The 20,794-nt window shown below is 43.5% G+C and overlaps 1 protein-coding gene across 10 annotated transcripts in view; it reads left to right on the forward strand.

The window, feature by feature from the left end:
* The window catches only part of FAM227B (family with sequence similarity 227 member B), a 651,639-nt gene that overhangs the window by 160,452 nt on the left and 470,393 nt on the right, over positions 1-20,794 (forward strand). For all 10 annotated transcript variants that reach the window (XM_073618643.1, XM_073618642.1, XM_073618640.1 and 7 more), the window contains 4 exons: positions 1,060-1,158; positions 1,817-1,918; positions 18,035-18,161; positions 20,584-20,694. In XM_073618643.1, the coding sequence (XP_073474744.1) occupies positions 1,060-1,158; positions 1,817-1,918; positions 18,035-18,161; positions 20,584-20,694 (439 nt within the window). The remainder of the gene's footprint in view (positions 1-1,059; positions 1,159-1,816; positions 1,919-18,034; positions 18,162-20,583; positions 20,695-20,794) is intronic.

Consider the following 20,794-nt stretch of genomic DNA (forward strand, 5'->3'; position numbering starts at 1 on the left):
TGCAAATCTGACCCCTTTGCCCAACACTAGTTACTAGGTTTACTTTAATCTAGTGGTACAGAGCTCTACCCTAAGCCACTATAACATAGTAATTACATTCCCTAATAAACTGTGATTGAACTAATTATCTATTTGATCATTTGTGCATATACTGCCATTTACTTTAACCCCTGGTAATATATTGAGTTTCTTTACCACTAACTGGTCTAAAGTTTGCTTTCTGATACTGAAACATATTTGTGTGCAGGATATCTATATTTGTGCTCACAATAGTATTACAGTATCCATTTGATTAACCTGATGTGTCAGATGGGTTGAGGTTGTTAATAGAGTCGAGGCAAAAGAAAAAAGAACCCCAATCTATCAGGCAGCTCCTGTGAGGGTAGCGCTACAAAAATGTTTTTTTTTAATACCAAAAGAGACTACATTGCAGTCCTTTTACTCCAGGCTAAAGCTTAGATACATTACTATTTTACCTACCTTTATTTGCATGCAGTAGCTTTTTTCATTTTGTATGTGGTGCGTGGTAATGTGTGTGCCTGTGTGTGTGTGTGTTTGTCTACTGTATATGTATATTTGTAAAACACATGCATTTTAATTACTTTACTGCCTTGGATACATGTTCTCTGCTTTTCCCCATTGCAAAATCCCAGCACTCTTAGGATCAGCATTTGAGGTTCCAGATCTCACATGCTAAGGAAATATGGTGATGCAGGTCAGGCTCTCAGATTTGGTGATATTCAGTGAGTGTATTATGACAGAGATGGACATTAGTATGCCAAGTACATGTATCCAGCAGTGGAGCACGTATTGATTTTTGATGGGGTGGGGGAAAAGGACCTCTCTATGTCACTACACAGACAAATCCAACACAACCGCTACATTTTAAAATAAAAATAAAATGTAAACTAAACATCATCAGGGACAATGTCAAGCTAGTAATGCAAATAATAATAAAAAAAATTGTAATTGAATTCAGTAATGTATACTCTATTGTTATATACTGTACAATTCATGTGCAATAAATGTTTTGTAATTAAAATTCTTTGAAAATCCTAGGATCTGCATGGAAAAATGTTGTCAAAGTTTCTTTTGTCAGAAGATTCTGTAGTCATGCTTAAAGATTGTTTCTGGTGGTTTTTTCTTCATAGATTCAAGGTAATCTAATCAATTTGTTAGATAATGAGTTTGATTAAAAAAAGCATTGAACTGGTTGAAACAGAATGCCAGAATTCTTGAGAAGCATTGACAAAAGTCAGTGTTGAGACTGCAATTTTATGAGACTATTGCAGCTACTCAGTTTAAAAAAAAAAAAAATGGCTGTTTTAGTTTATCAATCACCACATTTCTCAAAAATTTGTCTGGTCTATTCCTAGTCAAAGAAAACATTATCAACTGACCTTACAACATATTCTATAAATTGAATAGTCTTTACACTGTAGACTGGGATAAACAGGCTATGCAACTGAAATTCATACATAAATTCATAAATAAATATTGCCATTTTAGACTTTGCACTTCTATCAAAATAACATTTCTTGTGGTTAAAAAAAAAGTAATCAAAGATTCTTTGTAATTGAAAGCCCTGGTGCCCAACCTGCCGTTGAAGTCAGTCGTCTAGTTTGGTGCTTACTCAAGCCACTGAAGGAAATAAGTTCCTGACTTCCTCTAGTTAAATGGTTTTCATGTTTTCCTGGATGCAGGCTTTAAGCTCCCCATAATGCATTTTACCAAGTTATTAATTAATTGTGATATATGTAAAGATATACTGTATACATGCATTAATGAAGTTATACAATCCAATGTCTTTCTTCAGCCTCAACAATTAGCACAAGATCACCTCTTTGTCAGACTATCAGACACTTTTGTTGCTCTTTTCTGTCGTGTACCTACTGATGTCAAGGATTTCTTCTTCAAGGTAATTTTAAAGTAATATTTTAGTTAAAAAAACAGAACATGGTTCTTTCATCATAAGGGCCACTTTAAAAGCACTGCATGGTTATCTGACATGTAACTATTGTTATGTCCATCAAAAATTTAATGGAACCTATCCATGTTCTTCCTTTATGTGTTTAAATTGAGCTAAAGTGTATCTAAACCTAAGAACAGACATTTAATATATATAGCTTATCATTCCTTAGTTTTAGTGGCTGTTATTTTCATTCATGTCCTAGGATGAGAATGCTCACTCGCTGTGCTATATCTATGGAAAAGCAGTGTTGTGACCCTAAAAGAGAAAGTGTATTAGAACCACAGGGCTACTCATCTCCATAATGTGGATGGGGAGTTGTTCTGTAGTTCAATGAGGTGAACTGGGCAGGACTAATAACACCTTTTGCCATTTTAGTGCAGAAGAGGCACAGGAAGTAAAAATTTACTGGATTTCTTACAGGATCAATTGGACTTTTATAACAAAACCCTTTCAATGGTATTGTATATTTACCAAAAACAAAAAGTGACAAATGCTTGGCATTGTGACATGGTATTTTAATGTCAAATGCCCCTTGAGATCAAAAAGACAAACAAAAACAGAGATTCAAGAGGCAGTAGGGTTGCATCCTAAAAACTGCCCCTCAGCAGCCTCTGAAAAACCACCTATCTAGTCAACTGACACAGAGGCTCACTGAACTGAAAGAATTCACTGCAGCCAGGCCCTTTAGTACTGCATGTGGCACGTTCCCCCAAGCCTAACCAGTTGTCCATGTGCTGTGGTGCTTCATTCGCTTTGAGGCTGTCAAAGGAGCCCTGTCTGTGACACTTTCTGTCACAGCCTGTGGCAGGAAACAGTCTGGCATATTTTTTATTTAAATTCGGTGCCCTGTTTTGGGCAGCCCAGGCCAAAGCCTGGAACCTCTAAAGAGTCTGAGTAGCCTCTTCCTAATCCCTCTGATGTCTGCTTGATGGCTACTCCCTCTGTATGTCTACCGATGGATTTCCTCTCATCAACCCCTGAACAGCCTGAGCCTCTCTGCCCCCAAGTGACTTATCACAGCAGGTACACCTCCTTTACACACATAGTGGATCATAGGTGCAAGGGCTGTGTCTTTAGAGCACTGCTAGTTTTCTTCTAGCTAACAATTCAAAGAGGGTTTGCCAGTCCAGACCTTTTGGCCTCATTCTCAAATGTTATTCATCTCTAAGGCCCCCTCTGTCCCTTTAGGACCCCCTCCTCCTAATATTTGTGTAGACAAGAATTTGCCAATACTATGTCTGAATTTATGGGGAAAATGTTTTCTCTTTTAGAGGCCTCAGATCCTCAGGGCTACAAGCAAGTCCTCATCCTCGGTCCTGAACAATGATGAGGCTGCACTAATGTGCACTGATGGAGAATGATGAGGATGCACTGATGTGCACTGGTGAAGCTGCACCAATGGGCACTGATGAGGCACTGATGGGAAAGCACTCACAAGGCTGCACTGATAGGCAGCACTGATGGGCACTGATAAGTGGCACTGATGGGCACTAATGCGGCTGCACTGATAATCAGGGCACTGGCTTTCCTTTCCTCTGGCAAAGTTGGTTTACATTGTAACAACTGTAATTTGACACAGGTCACATAGTAAAGGGCTGCTGTGATTGGCCCTTTACCCCAATCTGTGATCCACTATGTCCAAGGCACACAGCAGTCACAGAACACTCACGATGCATGCCCCAGTGGCCGCGGGGAGGTGCACATGTGGCAACAGGAGAGCCATGCTGTAGATGTTTATCGGCTATAGCATGGGTACGAGCTGGTTGAAACCTTGTTGGTACCTGTTGCGGATGGCCCTGTGTTCAAAGACTACATAGACAAGAGCTTGGAAGCCCTCTTCAAGGCCTTTTTTACCCCAGTGGGCCCTACTTTTCAACCCGCTTTTGCCACTATGGCTGTCTGCCAGACTTTGGCCGCCTGGTCAAAATCTATTGCTAAAGAGCCTGGATGCAGTATAACAAATCCTTCTGCACTCCAGCAGTTAGATCTCTTTCTTCATCAGGTCTTCTTTTAGTCTATATGTTGCGTGAACAGGCGTGAAACCTGTTTGGCCTGCGTGAATTTTATATTCCTGCCCCATCCTCCTTGCACATCCTCAGCATGGACTTCCCCAGAAAATGTTTTTTTAATCCAGGAATGTTTCAAGCTCTCTGTCACACGTACGTGGGGAGATTCTAGACATAGATCTCCTGGTTTCCAGGTTGAAAAACAAACTGGACGTATTTGGGGCCAAGATCTGGAATCCTTGAGCCTTTGCTGTGGATGCTCATATGACTCTGTGAGATCAGTACATCCTGATCTGTGCCTTTCTTCTTTTGAAGCTCCATCCACATCTCCTCTGTAGAATAGAGATAAGGACCATTCTGGTTATCCTCATTGCACCATACTGGCCCAGGCTGGCGTGGTTATCAATCATTGTCAGCCTCCTGTCGCAAATGCTATTTTGATGATTATTTAATGAATACGTTACTGCATAAAATGATATATTTATGTCTGTCTGAATTTCAGCTTAAAGGCTAAGTTCACCTTTTTTTTTTCTAAATTCCAGCTCCCCTTTGCACCAATGTAGCATTCATGTACTTTTTTCCAAAAATATCAAAGCTTTCCATAAAATCTACAGATACCTACCTTTACTGTCCTCCATCCATGATTCCAAACGTATCTATTGCTTTTCTCTTACATCCTTACAGACTGTAGGTCATGACACAGGAAGGAGTTGACCAGCTGACCTCATTAGGACACACTCTGCATCATCCACCCTCCCACTCCCAGCTGCACGTTTTTTAAATTAAATGCAATAAATCAGTGATCACCCTTCTCACTAAATACACAATCAGATGGGGGGCGTGACCAAGATGGCGACCGGGCCAGACGTCTAGGAGCGGAGCTCTGCACCAACGGAGGGGAATTCATCCTAATACCTTATCCTGACCTGACTGAGACCCCTCTACTCTTCCTCGCAGGCTCGTGTAGATGGTCCAGACTCGGAAGAGCAAAGGGGGCACTCGTAATTTGCAACGCGGGGGACCCCCGGCCCGATCCTACAGAGTGGCCGCACACGTGGAGACGACTTCCAACATGGTGACACAGACCTCTGAGGCTGACCCAGCCCTCACCGAAAACGCCAATTTCTCAGCACTTATGCAGGCTATCAACGGGTGTCAGGCAGCACTCACCACTAAGATTGATTCCCTGCAGATAGAGATGGGCCTTATGAGAAAGGACTATGAAAAGATCCACCGGCGGGTGGATGAGGTTGAGAGCCACGTGGGGGACACGGAGGAGGATACTGTGAGAGATCACACTGCCACCCTTCGCACGGTCCAAGTTCGCCTGAAACACCTTGAGGCAAAATCTGAAGATCGCGAGAACCGCAATCGGCGCAATAACCTGCAGATCATTGGCCTCCCTGAAGGAACTGAGGGCCCCGACATCCTGGCTTTCACAGAGCACCTCCTCCGCTCTTCCCTCAGGTGCCATTCTCCTCACACTTTGTTGTGGAGAGGGCACATAGGATGCCTCCTACCCGCGGACCTCCAGGAGCACCACCGAGCATGTTTATCTTCAAACTGATGAACTTCAGTGACCGAGATTTCCTACTCCGAGAGACCCGGAAGCTGGATAACATCCGCTATGAAGCTGCCTGCCTCATGTTTTTCCCGGACTTCTCGTGGACACAAAAACGGCGGAAATCGTTTGACGCGGTCAAGCAATCCCTCAGATCCCGCAACATTAAATACAGTATGATGTTCCCGGCACGTTTGCGGGTGGTGGATGGTGAAGTGGTCCGGTTTTTCATTGCACCAGAAGAAGCAGCACAGTGGGTGAACACCCTCCCGCATGTGTGATCCGGAGATCATGCCACCATGGATCCAGTTTGGGCTGCGTGAGTTAATACCTGCTATGTTGTATGTTTTTCCCTACACATGGAGGATGGATGACTCTCCACTGAGCAACATATCTTGCCTTTCTACCTTTCGCTCGCCACTCTAAACGATAATTGTGATGCGGGGTTGGCAGCTAATTTTATTCATACTTCCAGTGCCTTTTGAACTTGCTCAGGGAAGGGACAGATTACTGAACACGGGTAACTAATACCCTTGCACCTTGAACTAATAGACGCTGGGCTGACACTCCTCCCTGTGGCAGTATGGTGACTTTTCTTTTTCCGATCTGCACCTATTTCTGTACCCATGGCCTGGGCATCTGGATGCTTACCAGCCCTGCCAGTACACCCAGCTCAGTGGACACACAGCCAGACCGTGTGGTCAACCCAAGGGAATTTATGTGCTAATTGCCAGCCCTATGTTTCGTTGTCTGCGTGAACTGGCTCTTTACACAGACTGCTCAAGTTTGTACCCCTGGCTCAGCCAGGAGACTCCTGAAGTTTATATCCCGCTTTGTTGGCAGTATCTCTGCTACACCCCTATGCACTTCGTGCCCGGGTGTTCATCGCCTACTTGTTCTTTGTTCATGACCCCATGTGGTTGTTAACCATGCTTGTTGAGGGGATCCAGGTGCACTCAAGTTGGTATGGATGCACAGGGTGGGGGGGGTTGAAGTATATGTTTTGTATTTTTCTTTTGCTGTTCTTTTTGTTTTCAGTTTTTCAAGTTATATACTAGCTAATGAAGGAATGTTGTTTCTGTATGTAACTCGGTTGCTGCAGGCATATCTGCAGCTACCAGAAGGTTGTCGGTGGTGGAGATCCCCCATGGGGGCTGTCTTTGGTGATCCAGATACGGGGCTGAGGCCCTCTGATATATACGCACACCCTCCCCTATGGCCCCCTTGACAGTGATCTCATGGAACATCCGGGGGTTGAACTCCATGATTAAAGGTACCCTGATTTTTAAATTCCTTAAGCAATATTCCCCTGATATCTGCATTTTGCAGGAAACACACCTGGTGGGGGACAGGGTGCTTAGCCTTAGGAAACCCTGGGTTGGCCATTACTACCATGCCACCCACTCCACCCATGCTAGAGGGGTTAGTATTTTAATCTGTAAATCTCTCCTGTTCACACTCCGGGACCTGCATCTGGATCCCAAAGGTAAATACGTGGTTCTTCCTGTGAGTGTTGATGGTATGCCTTTAATCCTGGTGGGACTGTATAACCCTCCCCCAGCCTCGTTTGGACTCCTCACTAAGATAACACAGATACTAGCGTCCCATTCGGTCCCCGCGGTAATCTTAGCTAGGGACTTCAATATGGTACCATGCCCCAATATGGACAAGTTGTCTCCTGACCCGGCTACAGATTCTCCACTCTCCCGTTGTGCAACAACGCTAGGCCTCACGGATGTTTGGAGATGGAAATACCCCAGGACCAGGGGCTACACATGTAGCTCTGCTACATATACAGCTATGTCACGTATCGACCTCATATATCTCAGCAGCCCTGTCTTATTTAGGGTGCAGGAGATATCCGCTCTTCCTAGAGGGATTTCAAACCATACGCCCATCCTCCTCAAGCTACACACCAGAGTGGCCCCGGGTGATTACTTATGGCGTCTGTCGAGGTACTGGGTTTCAGATGAGTGTGTTGAGCCTGTGGTGGAATTGGCCATTACGGTATATTGGGCTACTGATTCCACTGGGACAGAGACACCTGCCAGATGAGAAGATTTCAAACTCGACCTTAAGCAGCAATATAGATCGGCTGTGGGATCGGCACACTCGTCTTCCCAGGCTTCGCTTGCCCAGGCTGAGGCTACTGCCCAGAAGTTGGAGACCGAGTATGTTGGGGGTGGGGGGAGGGGGAGAACTGGAGAAGAGACTTGCTTGTGGCCCTGAGGGAGGTTCAGCTTCACAGACTCTCAGGAGCAAAGAAACAACTACTCTATCAATCACAAAGCGTATTTGAGCAGGGTGAGAGATCGGGTCGTATGCTTGCCTGGCTTTTTAAAGAGCCCATGGATACCACCCATATTGCTAACGTTAAGGACGGGTCGGGGAGGTTGCTGTCAGACTCGGGTGTGATAAACACATGCTTTGCTGCATATTATAGAGACCTGTATTCCTCTAGAGTACACCCCTGTAGAACTCCACTCCCTCCTTGACAGCCTTCAATTCCCCACTATATCAGAAGAAGCGCGTCTGCAATTGGAAGCGCCTATCACTCTGAAGGAGGTTCAGACTGAAATTTCTATGCAGGCCGGCAAGACCCCGGGGGAGGATGGCCTCCCAGCCAAGTTCTTTAAGACACACTGTGCCTCGCTGGCTGCTAGACTTAGAGGGGCCCTCTTAACTCCTCTTAAAGAAAGCACTCTGCCGGTTTCTATGATGAGAGCCCTGATTGTGGTCATTCCCAAACCTGGGAAGGATCCCGAGCTTTGCTCATCATACAGGCCAATTTCACTATTAAATGTGGATGCAAAAATTTTAACTAAAGTGCCCGCTAATCGTCTCAATGCAGTGATACTTTCCTTGATACACAGGGACCAGACTGGCTTCATGCCAGGCAAGGGCACAGATATTAATTTGAGGAGACTGTTTACGGTGATAGACCGGGTGGCTGGGAAGGAGGTGATAGCGTCATTAGACACTGAAAAAGCCTTTGACTCGGTGGAGTGGGACTACTTGTGTAATGTACTAAAGAGTTTTGGCCTGGGCCCAACATTTATATCATGGCTTAGAATGCTATACTCTGACCTAACAGCTAGGGTTCGGACGAATGGCCTCCTCTCTGCATCATTCCCGCTCCACCGAGGCACCAGGCAAGGATGCCCCCTCTCCCCGACTCTATTTGCCCTTGCCATTGAGCCCCTGGCCATCCTCCTCCGGTCCTCATTGATGGTTGCTGGCATATCAGTCCACCCCATTGTCTAGAAAGTGTCTATGTATGCTGACGATACCCTCCTCTACCTTAAAGACCCACATCAATCCTTGTCGGCAGCCCTAGCACTGATTGATTCATTTGGCAAATATTCAGGAATTAGAATCAATTGGGATAAGTCGGTCCTATTCCCCCTAAATCAAGGTGAGCCCCACCGAGACTTCCCGCCCCCCTCCAATGGGTAGAAGGCTTTAAATACCTGGGCATCCATATCCATAAACACCTACCAAAATACCTAGAGTCCAACATCCACCTGGTCCTTCAGAGGTTTATCCAGAAGAGCTCTTTCTGGAAGAACCTACCACTCACACCTGTAGGCCGAGTTAATTTAATTAAAATGTCCTTCCTCCCTAAGTTTCAATATGTGTTCAGAAACACCCCCATTAGTATACTTAACTCCTTCTTCATGAAGCTAGAACAAACAATCAGTTCATTTATATGGCAAGGATCGGTGCCGAGAGTAGCTAGGTCCACACTTCAGCTAGCACTTTCAGAAGATGGCCTCGCCCTCCCCAACTTTAGGAAATACTATTGGGCGGCGGTCCTGGTATCAGTGAGGTGGTGGTTCACACAGGATCAATCCAACCCCTCGGTTAACCTAGAGGCAGCTATAGTGGGTTCCTATTCTGAACTTAGCAACCTAGTATACAGAGGACCTAGATCCACCACACAAACCCCCACCCCCATGAAGACCATGGTAAGGGTGTGGAAACAAGTCTCTTAACACTTAGAGGAGCCGCAGACGTTCTCTCCCCATATACCTTTATGGGGCAACCCGTCAATGCCCCATTTGCAAACTGTGCCTGACCCGCAGGTGTGGGCCAGATACGGAGTAAGAACACTGAGAGATGTCATGCCTGAGGGATGTCTGCTCTCCTTTGGAGGGCTGAATAGCAAATTTGGGCTTCCCCCCTGGATGTATTTTAGGTTTCTACAGTTAAGACACGCCCTTAGGGCACAGTTCCCCGGCCCTATTAAGGTCCAACCCCACTCGGTCGAGAGACTCCCACATCATGGATAGAACATTATCTTCCATCTATCTCCGACTTACATGTGCAGGAGGCTCTGGGGCTAATAGGGCATTCTCGGCCTGGCATGGTGACCTTCCAATGCTGACTGAGGAGGACTGGTCTGAGGGCCTACAACAGTTTATCCCTCTTATGATCTCTGCAAAGGACAAATTTATACACTTAAAATTTCTCCATAGGGTGCACTACACACCCCAAACGCTGGCATTAATGTTTCATACCCCTGATGATAAATGTCCTAAATGCAACGGAGACGTTGGTAATTACATACACATGGTATGGCTCTGCCCATGAGTGCAAGAGTTTTGGCAGGCAGTGTCTGCTGACATTTCCTCGATTAGTGGGATACCTGTCGGGCTTGATCCTTTGGTTCTGCTCCTGGGTATAACAGACAATTTTCCCACAACCACGCACAAGAAGCTGTTTATTTTTTATGCTGCATATTATGCCAGGAAAACAATATTACTTCAATGGAAGGCGACAGAGCCACCCCGGGCCTCCACTTGGAGGGAACTGGTGAATGCTGCCCTCCCCCTTTATAAGCTGACATACATGGGTCGTAATTGTCCTAAGAAATTTAATAAAATCTGTGCGGCATGGGCGGAGGCCAGACATCTCACGGTATGACTCTAAGTCCCTTCCACTTCCCTCCCTAACCCTCCTGGGGATCACCCTGGTCCCCCCTTGCCCAGTAACACCAGACAGTATCATTATTCTATCTCCCATCTCCCCTCCCCCACCCACCCCTCTTCCCTCCCCTCCATTGACTACATCAACTGCTCTCATCATCTAAGTACCTTGAGTTTGGCAATTATGTATTATCTAGCATATCAAATGACAAGGTGTACGCAGGATTAACTTCAGATATCATTCTATCCTCAAGCCCTTCTGGGCTGTAGCCTTGAAGTAACGTGCCTATTGGATGCATTTCTATTCTTCTTTTACTTGTTCTGTTTCTTTGGCTCTGCCACGTGACCCTTCTGCGATGTTGTGTTGTTTTTATTGCTGTAATACCTGCAGTGCTTAACATGTAACTGATTGAATATTTCAATAAACATTCCCTCTGTTAAAAAAAAAAAATACACAATCAAATTGCACAGCATATGGCCATCTTTATACAAGTACATAGAAGGAAGTGGACAGAAACACTCAGCTGCCAAGCCCCATTCACATATCTGCATAGCGGGAATTTGCATTCCCACATGCATTTTTTTTTTTTTAAGCGAGGTGTGGAGGTGTTTTGGAGTATTTTCACTCATCACACATAGGGCAACCCATCCACCTGAATGGGCTACCCTACACACAACAATCGCCCCAAAGAAGCTTGAGAACTTATTTTTAGAGCGGAGCTTGGTGCATTTTTACTGTGATTTTTGGTGCAGTGCATTTCTGAAATGCAAGGAAATGCACAGATGTGAATGGAGCCTCATTGTTCTGTGTTATCGCACCAATTTCACTTTTAGGCCCCATTCACATCTAGCATAGTGGGAGTGAGTGAACATTTTGTGGCTTGTTTTTCCTGTGACACACATAGGGAAGCCCATTGATTTAAATGGGCTGTGCTATATGTGGCTTATGGGACATGTTGGCATTTTGTGGGTTGCATGTTTTTTACTGTGCGTTTTGCAGCATTTGACACTCGTTTTTTCACATGGCAAAATGTGTGTTTGCTTCTGTGTTTGGTGTGCCGTTACCAATTAATGCCACTGAAAGCGCAACTAGTAATTTTAGGTGTATAAAGGTGGCCATACACTATACAATTTGATTGTACAATCTCTTTTGGATTTACCAAATTTATATAATTTATATAATAGGAGGAAACACCTATCTAGCCAATCACTCTATAGCCAATCAGGCAGGCCCTTGCACTACATAATTGATGGCAGATCTAAAGGAGATTGTACAATCAGATTGTATAGTGTATGGCCACCTTTATACACCTAAAATTACTAGTTGCGCTTTCAGTGCCATTAATTGTTAACAGCACACCAAACACAGAAGCAAACACACATTTTAGCATGTGAAAAAACAAATGGGAAATGCTGCAAAATGCACAGTAAAAAAACATGCAACCCACAAAACGCCAACATGTCCCATAAGCCACATATAGCACAGCCCATTTAATTTAGCAGGCTGCCCTATGTGTGTCACAGGAAAAAACGAGACACAAAATGTGCGATCCCACTAGGCTAGATGTGAATGGGGCCTGAAAGTGAAATTGGTGCGATAACACAGAACAATGAGGCTCCATTCATATCTGTGCATTTCCTTGCATTTCGGGAATGCGCTGCACCAAAAATCTCAGTGAAAAAAAGTTCTGAAGCTTCTTTGGGGTGATTTCTGCGTGTAGGGGAGCACATTCAGGTGGATGGGATGCCCTATGCGTGATGAGTGAAAATGCTCCAAAACACCTCCCCACCTCGCTAAAAAAAAACAAAAAAAAAACACGCATGTGGGAATGCGAGTTCCCGCTATGCAGAGATGTGAACGGGGCTTTACAGCTGAGTGTTTCTGTCCACTCTCTTCTATGTACTTGTATAAAGATGGCCATACACTATGCAATCTGATTGTATATTGTGTATTTAGAGAGAAGGTGGGAGTGGCAGGCTGTGTGCTAATGAGATCAGCTGGTCAACTCCTTCCTGTGTCATAACCTACAGTCTGTAAGGAAGTAAGACAGAAGCAATAGATAGGTTTGGAATCATGAATGGAGGACAGTAAGGTACTGTAGATTTTATGGAAAGCTTTGATATTTTTTGCAAAAAAAAAAGTACATGAATGCTATATTGGTACATGGGGAGCTGGAGTTACTAAAAAAGGTGAACATAGCCTTTAACCACTTCAGCCCCAGATGATTTTTTCCCCCTTCCTCACCAGAGCACTTTTTGCGATTTGGCACTGCGTTGCTTTAACTGACAATTGCGCATTTGTGCGATGTTGTACCCAAAAAAAATTGATGTCCTTTTTTTTCCACAAATATAGCTTTCTTTTGGTGGTATTTGATCTCCTCTGCGGTTTTTATTTTTTGCACTATAAACAAAAAAAGAGCAACAATTTTGAAAAAAACGCAATATTTTTTACTTTTTGCAATAATAAATATCCCCCAAAAATATATAAAAAACAATTGTTTTCCTCAGTTTAGGCCGATATGTATTCTTCTATATAATTTTTGGTAAAACAAATCGCAATAAGCGTATATTGATTGGTTTGTGCAAAATTTATAGCGTCTACAAAATAGGGGATAGTTTTATGGCATTTTTATTTTTAATTTTTTTTATTAGTAATGGCGGCGATCTGCAATTTTTATCAGGACTGCGACATTATGGCGGACACATCGGACATTTTTTACACTATTTTGGGACCATTGTCATTTATACAGCGATCGATGCTATAAAAATGCATTGATTACTGTGTAAATGACACTGGCAGTGAAGGGGTTAACCACTAGGGGTCAGTGAAGGGGTTAAGTGTGTCCTAGAGAGTGATTCTAACTGTTAAGGGGCTGGGCTTCAACACACAGGACAGTGATCACAGCTCTCGATGACAGAGAGCTGTGATCCCTGTCCTGTTACTAGGCAGAGCGGGGAAATGCTTTGTGTACAAAAGCATCTCCCCGTTCTTCCTCTCCGTGACACGATCGCGTGCACCCGGAGGACATCGAGTCCGCGGGACGCGCGGTTATGGTCACGCGACACCGCTTCTTAAACGGGACGTACCTGTGTGCCCTTTTGCCTACCAGCACCATTCTGGTGGTTAAAATAATTTAAACTTTGTCTAAAATGTATCTAGTTTCAAACAACTTAGGCAGGTGTTCAAAAATGCTGTAAATTAAGAATGCTTTTAGAAATAGAAGTGTTAATAGTTTATTTTTAACAATTAACAAAATGCAAAGTAAATGAACAAAAGAGAAATCCAAATCAAATCAATATTTGGTGTGACCACCCAAAACAGCATAGATTCTTCTAGGTACACACTTGCACACTGTTTTTGAAAGAACTCTGCAGGTAGTTTCTTCCAAACATCTTGGATAACTAACCACAGATCTTCTGTGGATGTAGGCCGTTTCAAACCCTTCTGTCTCCTCATGTAATCTCAGACAGACTCGATGATGTTGAGCTAGGGATCTGTGGGGGCCAACCCAATCACTTCCACGACTAATCCATCATGCCCATACCATCAGGGAGGTGTGTAATTGGTCCCAAATTTATACTCCTGATTTGACCTAGCTATACAAGCTATCATTTGCATAGGAGCAGGCGCTCGGCTGTCCAAAGCGGACATCTTGGACGCCTTTAAGTTACTCCCAATCGAGCCATACCTCTGGCGGTGGCACAGAATCAAGTGGAAAGGTTTGTACTACTTCGCCACCAAATTAACGTTTGGCCCTAAAAGCAGCCCATGGCTCTTCGATACATTTGCCCAGTCCCTTTCCTGGATCCTGTCGCATTACGCACGTTGTCAGAAAGTGATCCACTATCTCAATGGCTTCCTGCTCATCGAAAAACCCGGTGAGTCCCTCAGTAGATTTAAACAGCTTGAGAGAGGTATTTAATAATCTTAATGTGCCCATAGTAGAAAAGAAAGTGGAAGGCCAGGCACAGTCCATCACCTTCTTGGGTGTCACGCTCGACACACGCTCCATGCAGGCCAGCCTGCCTCCCAACAAATTGACCCGCATCAGGACGGTCGTTCATACCTTTACCCTTACTCGAGGCTGCACCAAGAGGCAGCTACAATCTTTGCTTGGCATGCTTAACTTTGCCGTGAGGATCATCCCTCAGGGGCGGTCCTTCATCTCATGCCTCTTAGTTTTCCTCTCGCAGGTGCAAGATCCCAACCAGATTCTTTAACTAGACACAGCAGCAATAGCAGATTTGTCAATGTGGGACGAATTTCTCACGAATGGCATATCAATGTTCATTCCATCAGCATCCTCTTCTTCACCTCAGGTAGTCACGGACGTCACAGCCTCTACAGGTTTCGTGGCAATTTTTGGCCATCACTGGTTTGCAGGACCATGGCCTCCAGAAATCCTCCTGATTCCCGGGTTCAGTCAGTCCTCCTCGTTATTTGAACTCTACCCCATTGTGGCTGCAGCTCAAGTGTTTGGCAGCATCTGGGCAGGGCAAACAGTCAGTTTTTCCATAGAAAATCAGGCCACGGCCAATATCATAAATAAAGGCAGGTCCAATTCGCTGGCCGGCCATCATGTCCTTCCTGCGCAGGCTGGTGCAACTATCCCTACAGCATTCAATGTGCACTGCATCTATATCCTGGGCAAGTACAATACCTCGGCCGGCGCAATATCCGTTTTAACTTTGCGTCATTCTTTTTGCAGGAACACGGAGCAGACCTGGCCACATCGCTTATCCCACCTTGGTCGCAGCTAACATTGGATTAAAGCAACACCTTCATGACGCGACCCGCCTTATTAATCAGTCACTATCTTGCAACACCCTGAAGGCCTACCGTACTGCTTGGAAGTCCTACGACAGGTTCCTAGCCTCAAACCCCAGGGCAGTATTAGGAGATGATCTCAAGCACATCTTGGCTTTCATATCATATTGCCACACACAGTTGGCATTGTCACACAATACCATTAGACTCTACTTAGCTGGCATTCAGCATTTCATTTCCTTACAGGATCCCACCAAACCATCCTTGTTCGCTGCCCATACATTCAAAACCATCCTACGCGATATTCACAGGCAACAACCCCAAACCAGTAGCAAGCGCCTACCTGTCACCAGCGCCATTTTCAGAGACATACAAGATATTTGGGGGGCACACCCTAAAAGATGCATTAAAGATGGTGCAGCCATAAGACCATACAGTAGAAGAAAATATTACAGCGCACACATGCAAAAAAGACATTTACCTCCAGCAAGGCTAGTTTAAAAACACCTAAACATTCTCAAAAAAAATTATCAAAAAATATGGGGATTTGGTCACACCATATTGCTATATGGTGCTAAGCCCACTTACTGCAACAAAGTACCCCATGATCAGTGGGTCCTACACTATCCATGGACTGGGAGATCCTGCATCTCTGAACCATGAGAGCATTACACTCTTCTAAATGGGAGAATCTTAAGGTCTCCACCCATGACACAAGTGGACACTAATGAGAGGTACTTAGTGAGGGAGTGGGATGCTCCTCACCCAAAGGGATTTGGTCAGAAGCCATACAATATACAAACAAGATATTTGGGGGGCACACCCTAAAAGATGCATTAAAGATGGTGCAGCCATAAGACCATACAGTAGAAGAAAATAATACAGCGCACACAAGCAAAAAAGACATTTACCTCCAGCAAGGCTAGTTTAAAAACACCTAAACATTTTCAAAAAAACATTATCAAAAAATATGGGGATTTGGTCACACCATATTGCTATATCGTGCTAAGCCCAGAGACATGTCTACCATCCTGTCACGTTCCCCTTTCAGGTTATGGCCCAGCCTGATCATTCAAGCAGCCATCTACCTGGTCTTCTATGGCTATTAACGCCCGAGCGAGTTCACTGTCACCGGCCCCAGTTGCCAGGTGTTACGCAGATGCCATCTGACACGCCACCAGAGTTACTTCATCCTGCACCTCGTAGCATCCAAAACGCAACAGTCTGGTCCCGTGGTAAATATCAAACTTTTCCAGACTCACAACGCCTGGTGCCCAGTGGCCATTCTAGATCAGTTGTTAGCTCATCTGTCCGACCTCTCAGAGTCTAGCCCATTGCTACCTTTCCATACTACCCCTTTAAGTGGTAACCAGTTCACCAGACACGTTAGAATCCTCTTGCTTAATTTAGACCTTGACCCCAGCCGATATTCTGGACATTCCTTCCGCATTGGAGCGGCATCAGCAGCTTCACAAAACGGGGTCCCAGACCACGTCATCAAGAATATAGGCAGGTGGAAATCCACTTGTTTTGCTCGATACATCCCCAATGTCACAAGCCTTGAGCAAGCTTGCCCTGTAGGACATTATCAGCTTAAATAAATAATTACCTCCCTAACCAAGTCTTTTGCCCCCTTCTCTTGGCATACCGTCCTGCAGACCGGGGCACACTTCAGGTCTACTTTATGTTGTTAGTCTTGTGACGTGTTTATGTGGTTCACATCTCTCCCGGACATAGGGCTCCGAACATAAATAGGAAGGCCAGTATGGTGGCCTGAAATTATGGGAGGAGCCTGGGGGGTATTTAAGCAGACCACCCACACTGGTCTCTGTCGGTTCCAGTGCGCTGTATCCACCCACCCATTCCCCTTCTTAGGGCACTTCTCTTAAAACACTTTCTCTACAAAACCATCCACTCACTTATCTTGAGTATGCCCCCTTCTCTTGGCATACCTTCCTCCAGACAGGGCACACTTCAGGTCTACTTTATGTTGTTAGTCTTGTGACCTGTTTATGTGGTTCACATCTCTCCCAGACATAGGGCTCCGACTATATATATATATATATATATATATATATATATATATATATTATATATGCAAATTGTCCATGTCCAATTAATTTAAGAAAAATAAAAAGTATAGCGCTAACTCAAAAACCTTCTTAAGAATAATGACGCTATACAATCATTTAGTGCAATATAATGTTGCAGATGCTCAGAAATTATTGACAGAATTGCAAGTCAAGAATAAGACAAGTTTCTGTAGACCTTATTGAGGATGGTGACATCACTTAATTTGCTATTTTATTGGTGCATTTGGTGACATTTATTCTTTTTTGCTTTGGCTTTTATGCAGTAAGAGTGGGTGTGCTATATGTAGGCCTTTTTTGCTGGAAATTGGAACTTCTTTACCCATTTGATGACTTAAGTCATATGGCATATGTTATAAAAACTTTAACAATTAACATCATTGGCGTATGCAGTACACCCTGTTCCCCTTTCCCCCCCGGCTGGCAAATTACAACCCAGACTCGTACAGTGGATACAGCTGCATGCATTTGTATACACTATATAAATTACATTCTTAGTTATTATAACACTGTATACTCTGTCTACATTGCAAATAGTGAATTTCTGTATTGCCATATATACTGAAATTTATAGCACATCTCAGCAAATGCTTATACAGATTTGGAAAATACATCATTTATTCATTTGCAGCATTTTTTACATAAAGCTTTATAATCCTATTTCTTCTTAAATTTCAAGTTCCAGTAACTAAAATTTATTTTGTGGCAGATGTATCCAAATTACTTGTCACAAGCCGTGTTTACTGCATTTTACAAAGCATTTCCACAATCCCTTCCACAATTTGATGGAGAATTTAAGAGTGAAATAGTAGACCTAATTTTCCAGTGGGTGTCTGGTAAGTACAAAACATTTTATTCAAATTCTGTTTTCAGTTCTTGGGTACAGTGCAGGTTTTTTGTTGTATAAAGCCACAGCTAAGCTGTCATAGTATGTTGTTAAATCCTACACTAAGTTTGAAGTTTCATGGACAGAGTTTTTGTGAAATGTGTATGCAAACCTTTCAAACTGCTATAATGATAATAATTTTAATCTAGCTAAGGTGACCACATATGCTATTTACTTATTATTCATTACTTACTCTTACCTCGCAGTTATACTAAACTGTATGTTTGAAAATCATTTTTACACATTTATTAACCCCTGCAGTACATATACATATTTCTTCGACTTCATTGCGGGACACTAGAATTCAGATACAGGCAGGTTATACTGCCATTTACTAAAGGAATGGACACTGGAAACCAGAAAAATTGTAAGCCAGTATTCATTGTAACCCCTCTTATACCCAGCATGCCTCAGTTGTTGGCTATTATCCTTTCTCCAGAATGGATGTTTGGGGCTAGTCTGGAAAGTGGTTTTCAAGCACTGGGACAGAATTGTGGTGCTTTCCAGACTTGGCTGTACCAATAAAAGTAGGCCAGAGAGTACTTTCCATGTCCCAAGCTGTAGCACAGCCCCAGAGTATGACCCTGTCTTTGAGGACTTTTTTTGTGAGTAGGGCCATTCAGGCTACAGCACCAGGAGCCAACCTCATTATCAGCACCAATGGGCTCCTTTAAAACTTCCCATCACTGTTGACTTTACTGCGGAAAGGGTTAACACTATGGGAGGTGCAACCCCCTGGGTTGAATGTTGCACATGCTCCTTGTTCTCTTTCCTGTCATTCATCCTAGAGGAAGCACGATCCCTCTGCAGATCCTGCTTGCACACACCACATGGAACTCCAGTCCATTTCCATTGTCAGTCTAAAATGTCCCGTTCACCCCTGGGCACTGACCCTTATCAGCACCAGCTGCCTGGATTTATCAGTACCAGAGGCCTTGCCATGCAATTTGGGCCTAGCTGCTTTACCACTACACTGGGCAACACCTCTGTGCAGAGACACAGAGGGGACATTGTATACAAGGAAGAGTGGGAAGCACCGCTATCTAAGTGCAATTAGCCTAAAAACAATTGAAGCCAGAGATAAATAAAAGGTGGCACTCACATTTGGTGAAATTGTAACATGTATCCTGGTGGAAACTATACAGAGCTCGGTAGGGTCGCAGCTGGGTCTCTACGATCAGACAGTAGGAGCTGCTGGGAAGGTGCTGTGGAGACTTTGGAGATCAGTCCTAGAGACTGTTCGTAGAAACCCAGCCATGACCCTGCCGAGTTGTGGTGGCAATTAGTGAATTTCTCCTTAGCTGAACTCTGCGCACAAACACTTTAATTTAAATATATTTCTTAAAAGGTATCTCTATCTTTTTACTTGAAAAGAAAAAAAAATCATAAATCCTTCCTAACACCCTCTATGCACCTTCTTTCCCCCTGCACTTATCCATAATTGTTTTCCATCATGTACCACCTACAGTTGCTGTTGTACAGTCTGTGCACTTGAAAACTCTGTACCTGGCCCCAGAAACTGCATAATTTGTGCAAAGGCTTCCAGTCATTGGTCAGTGTGGACATGTGACAGCTCTGACCAATGGCTGTAAGTATACCAGTAACAATATACCCCTAGTACAGTGCTTAATACTGTATATAATTTAAAGTAGTGCAATTAATATAAATCACCAAACCCCTCTAGTCTGAAATAAACAGTGGTACAATATAAATACAGTTTTTTTTTTTAGAAAACAAGTGGAAACTATTGCATTAGATATGTTTATATTTATGTGATGGACTTTCATGTTACGTTTGTGTTTCATTATCGATACTGTATTTATATTGTATAATTGTATAATTGTTTATTTTGCATGAGAGGGGTTTTTGTGATTTATAATGATTGCACTACTTTTTCTTGTTATATATTATGTGCTGTATTAGGGGTATATTGTTTCTGGTACTTCAGTCTGTATAACCCTATCACTTGCTGAAGCTTATTTAGTGTTTTACACTTCTAAGCCTTTTCCCATGTTATGAAATGTGTTGGACAAGAATAGCTTTTGATAAGAGCAGAATAAATACACAGGTACTTTTCTGGCTAAGGTATCTTTTTTATTGGCAGATGTGTAATATATTGCTTCCCTATTATATATGCTGTAAAACACTTCACACTATGAATACATACTTATGTATATAGTTTTTATGTTGCATGGACACAAAATCAGCAGGTCATAACTAATTGTGTATTCTCCCTAAGGTAGAGATGGTAATGTAGTAGTGTGGAAGAACACCACTATGGATGCAATAAACTAGTAACTTTCAGCGGATGACCTGAAATTTATCAATTACTTGTATGAGTTTTTTAAGTAAAAGTTCTTTCCATCATACAGGAATTAAACCTGTTCCTTGTTCATGGAAAAAGTGGGATTTACATTTTCTTGAAAAGAGTGATCCGTTTTCTAAAGGAAACGTTACCCTTCCACTAGAAAATCAACCGAATGGTATGTTGAAACATTCTGCTTATTTGTGAGTTTGGTATAGTTAGAGATGGTTCTAATTATGCTTTATGGATAGGTATATATTGTATTAGTACCAACCTGT

The sequence above is a fragment of the Aquarana catesbeiana genome, linkage group LG03 (genome assembly GCF_042186555.1).
Source record: "Aquarana catesbeiana isolate 2022-GZ linkage group LG03, ASM4218655v1, whole genome shotgun sequence".
In the NCBI taxonomy this organism is placed as follows: Eukaryota; Metazoa; Chordata; class Amphibia; order Anura; family Ranidae; genus Aquarana; species Aquarana catesbeiana.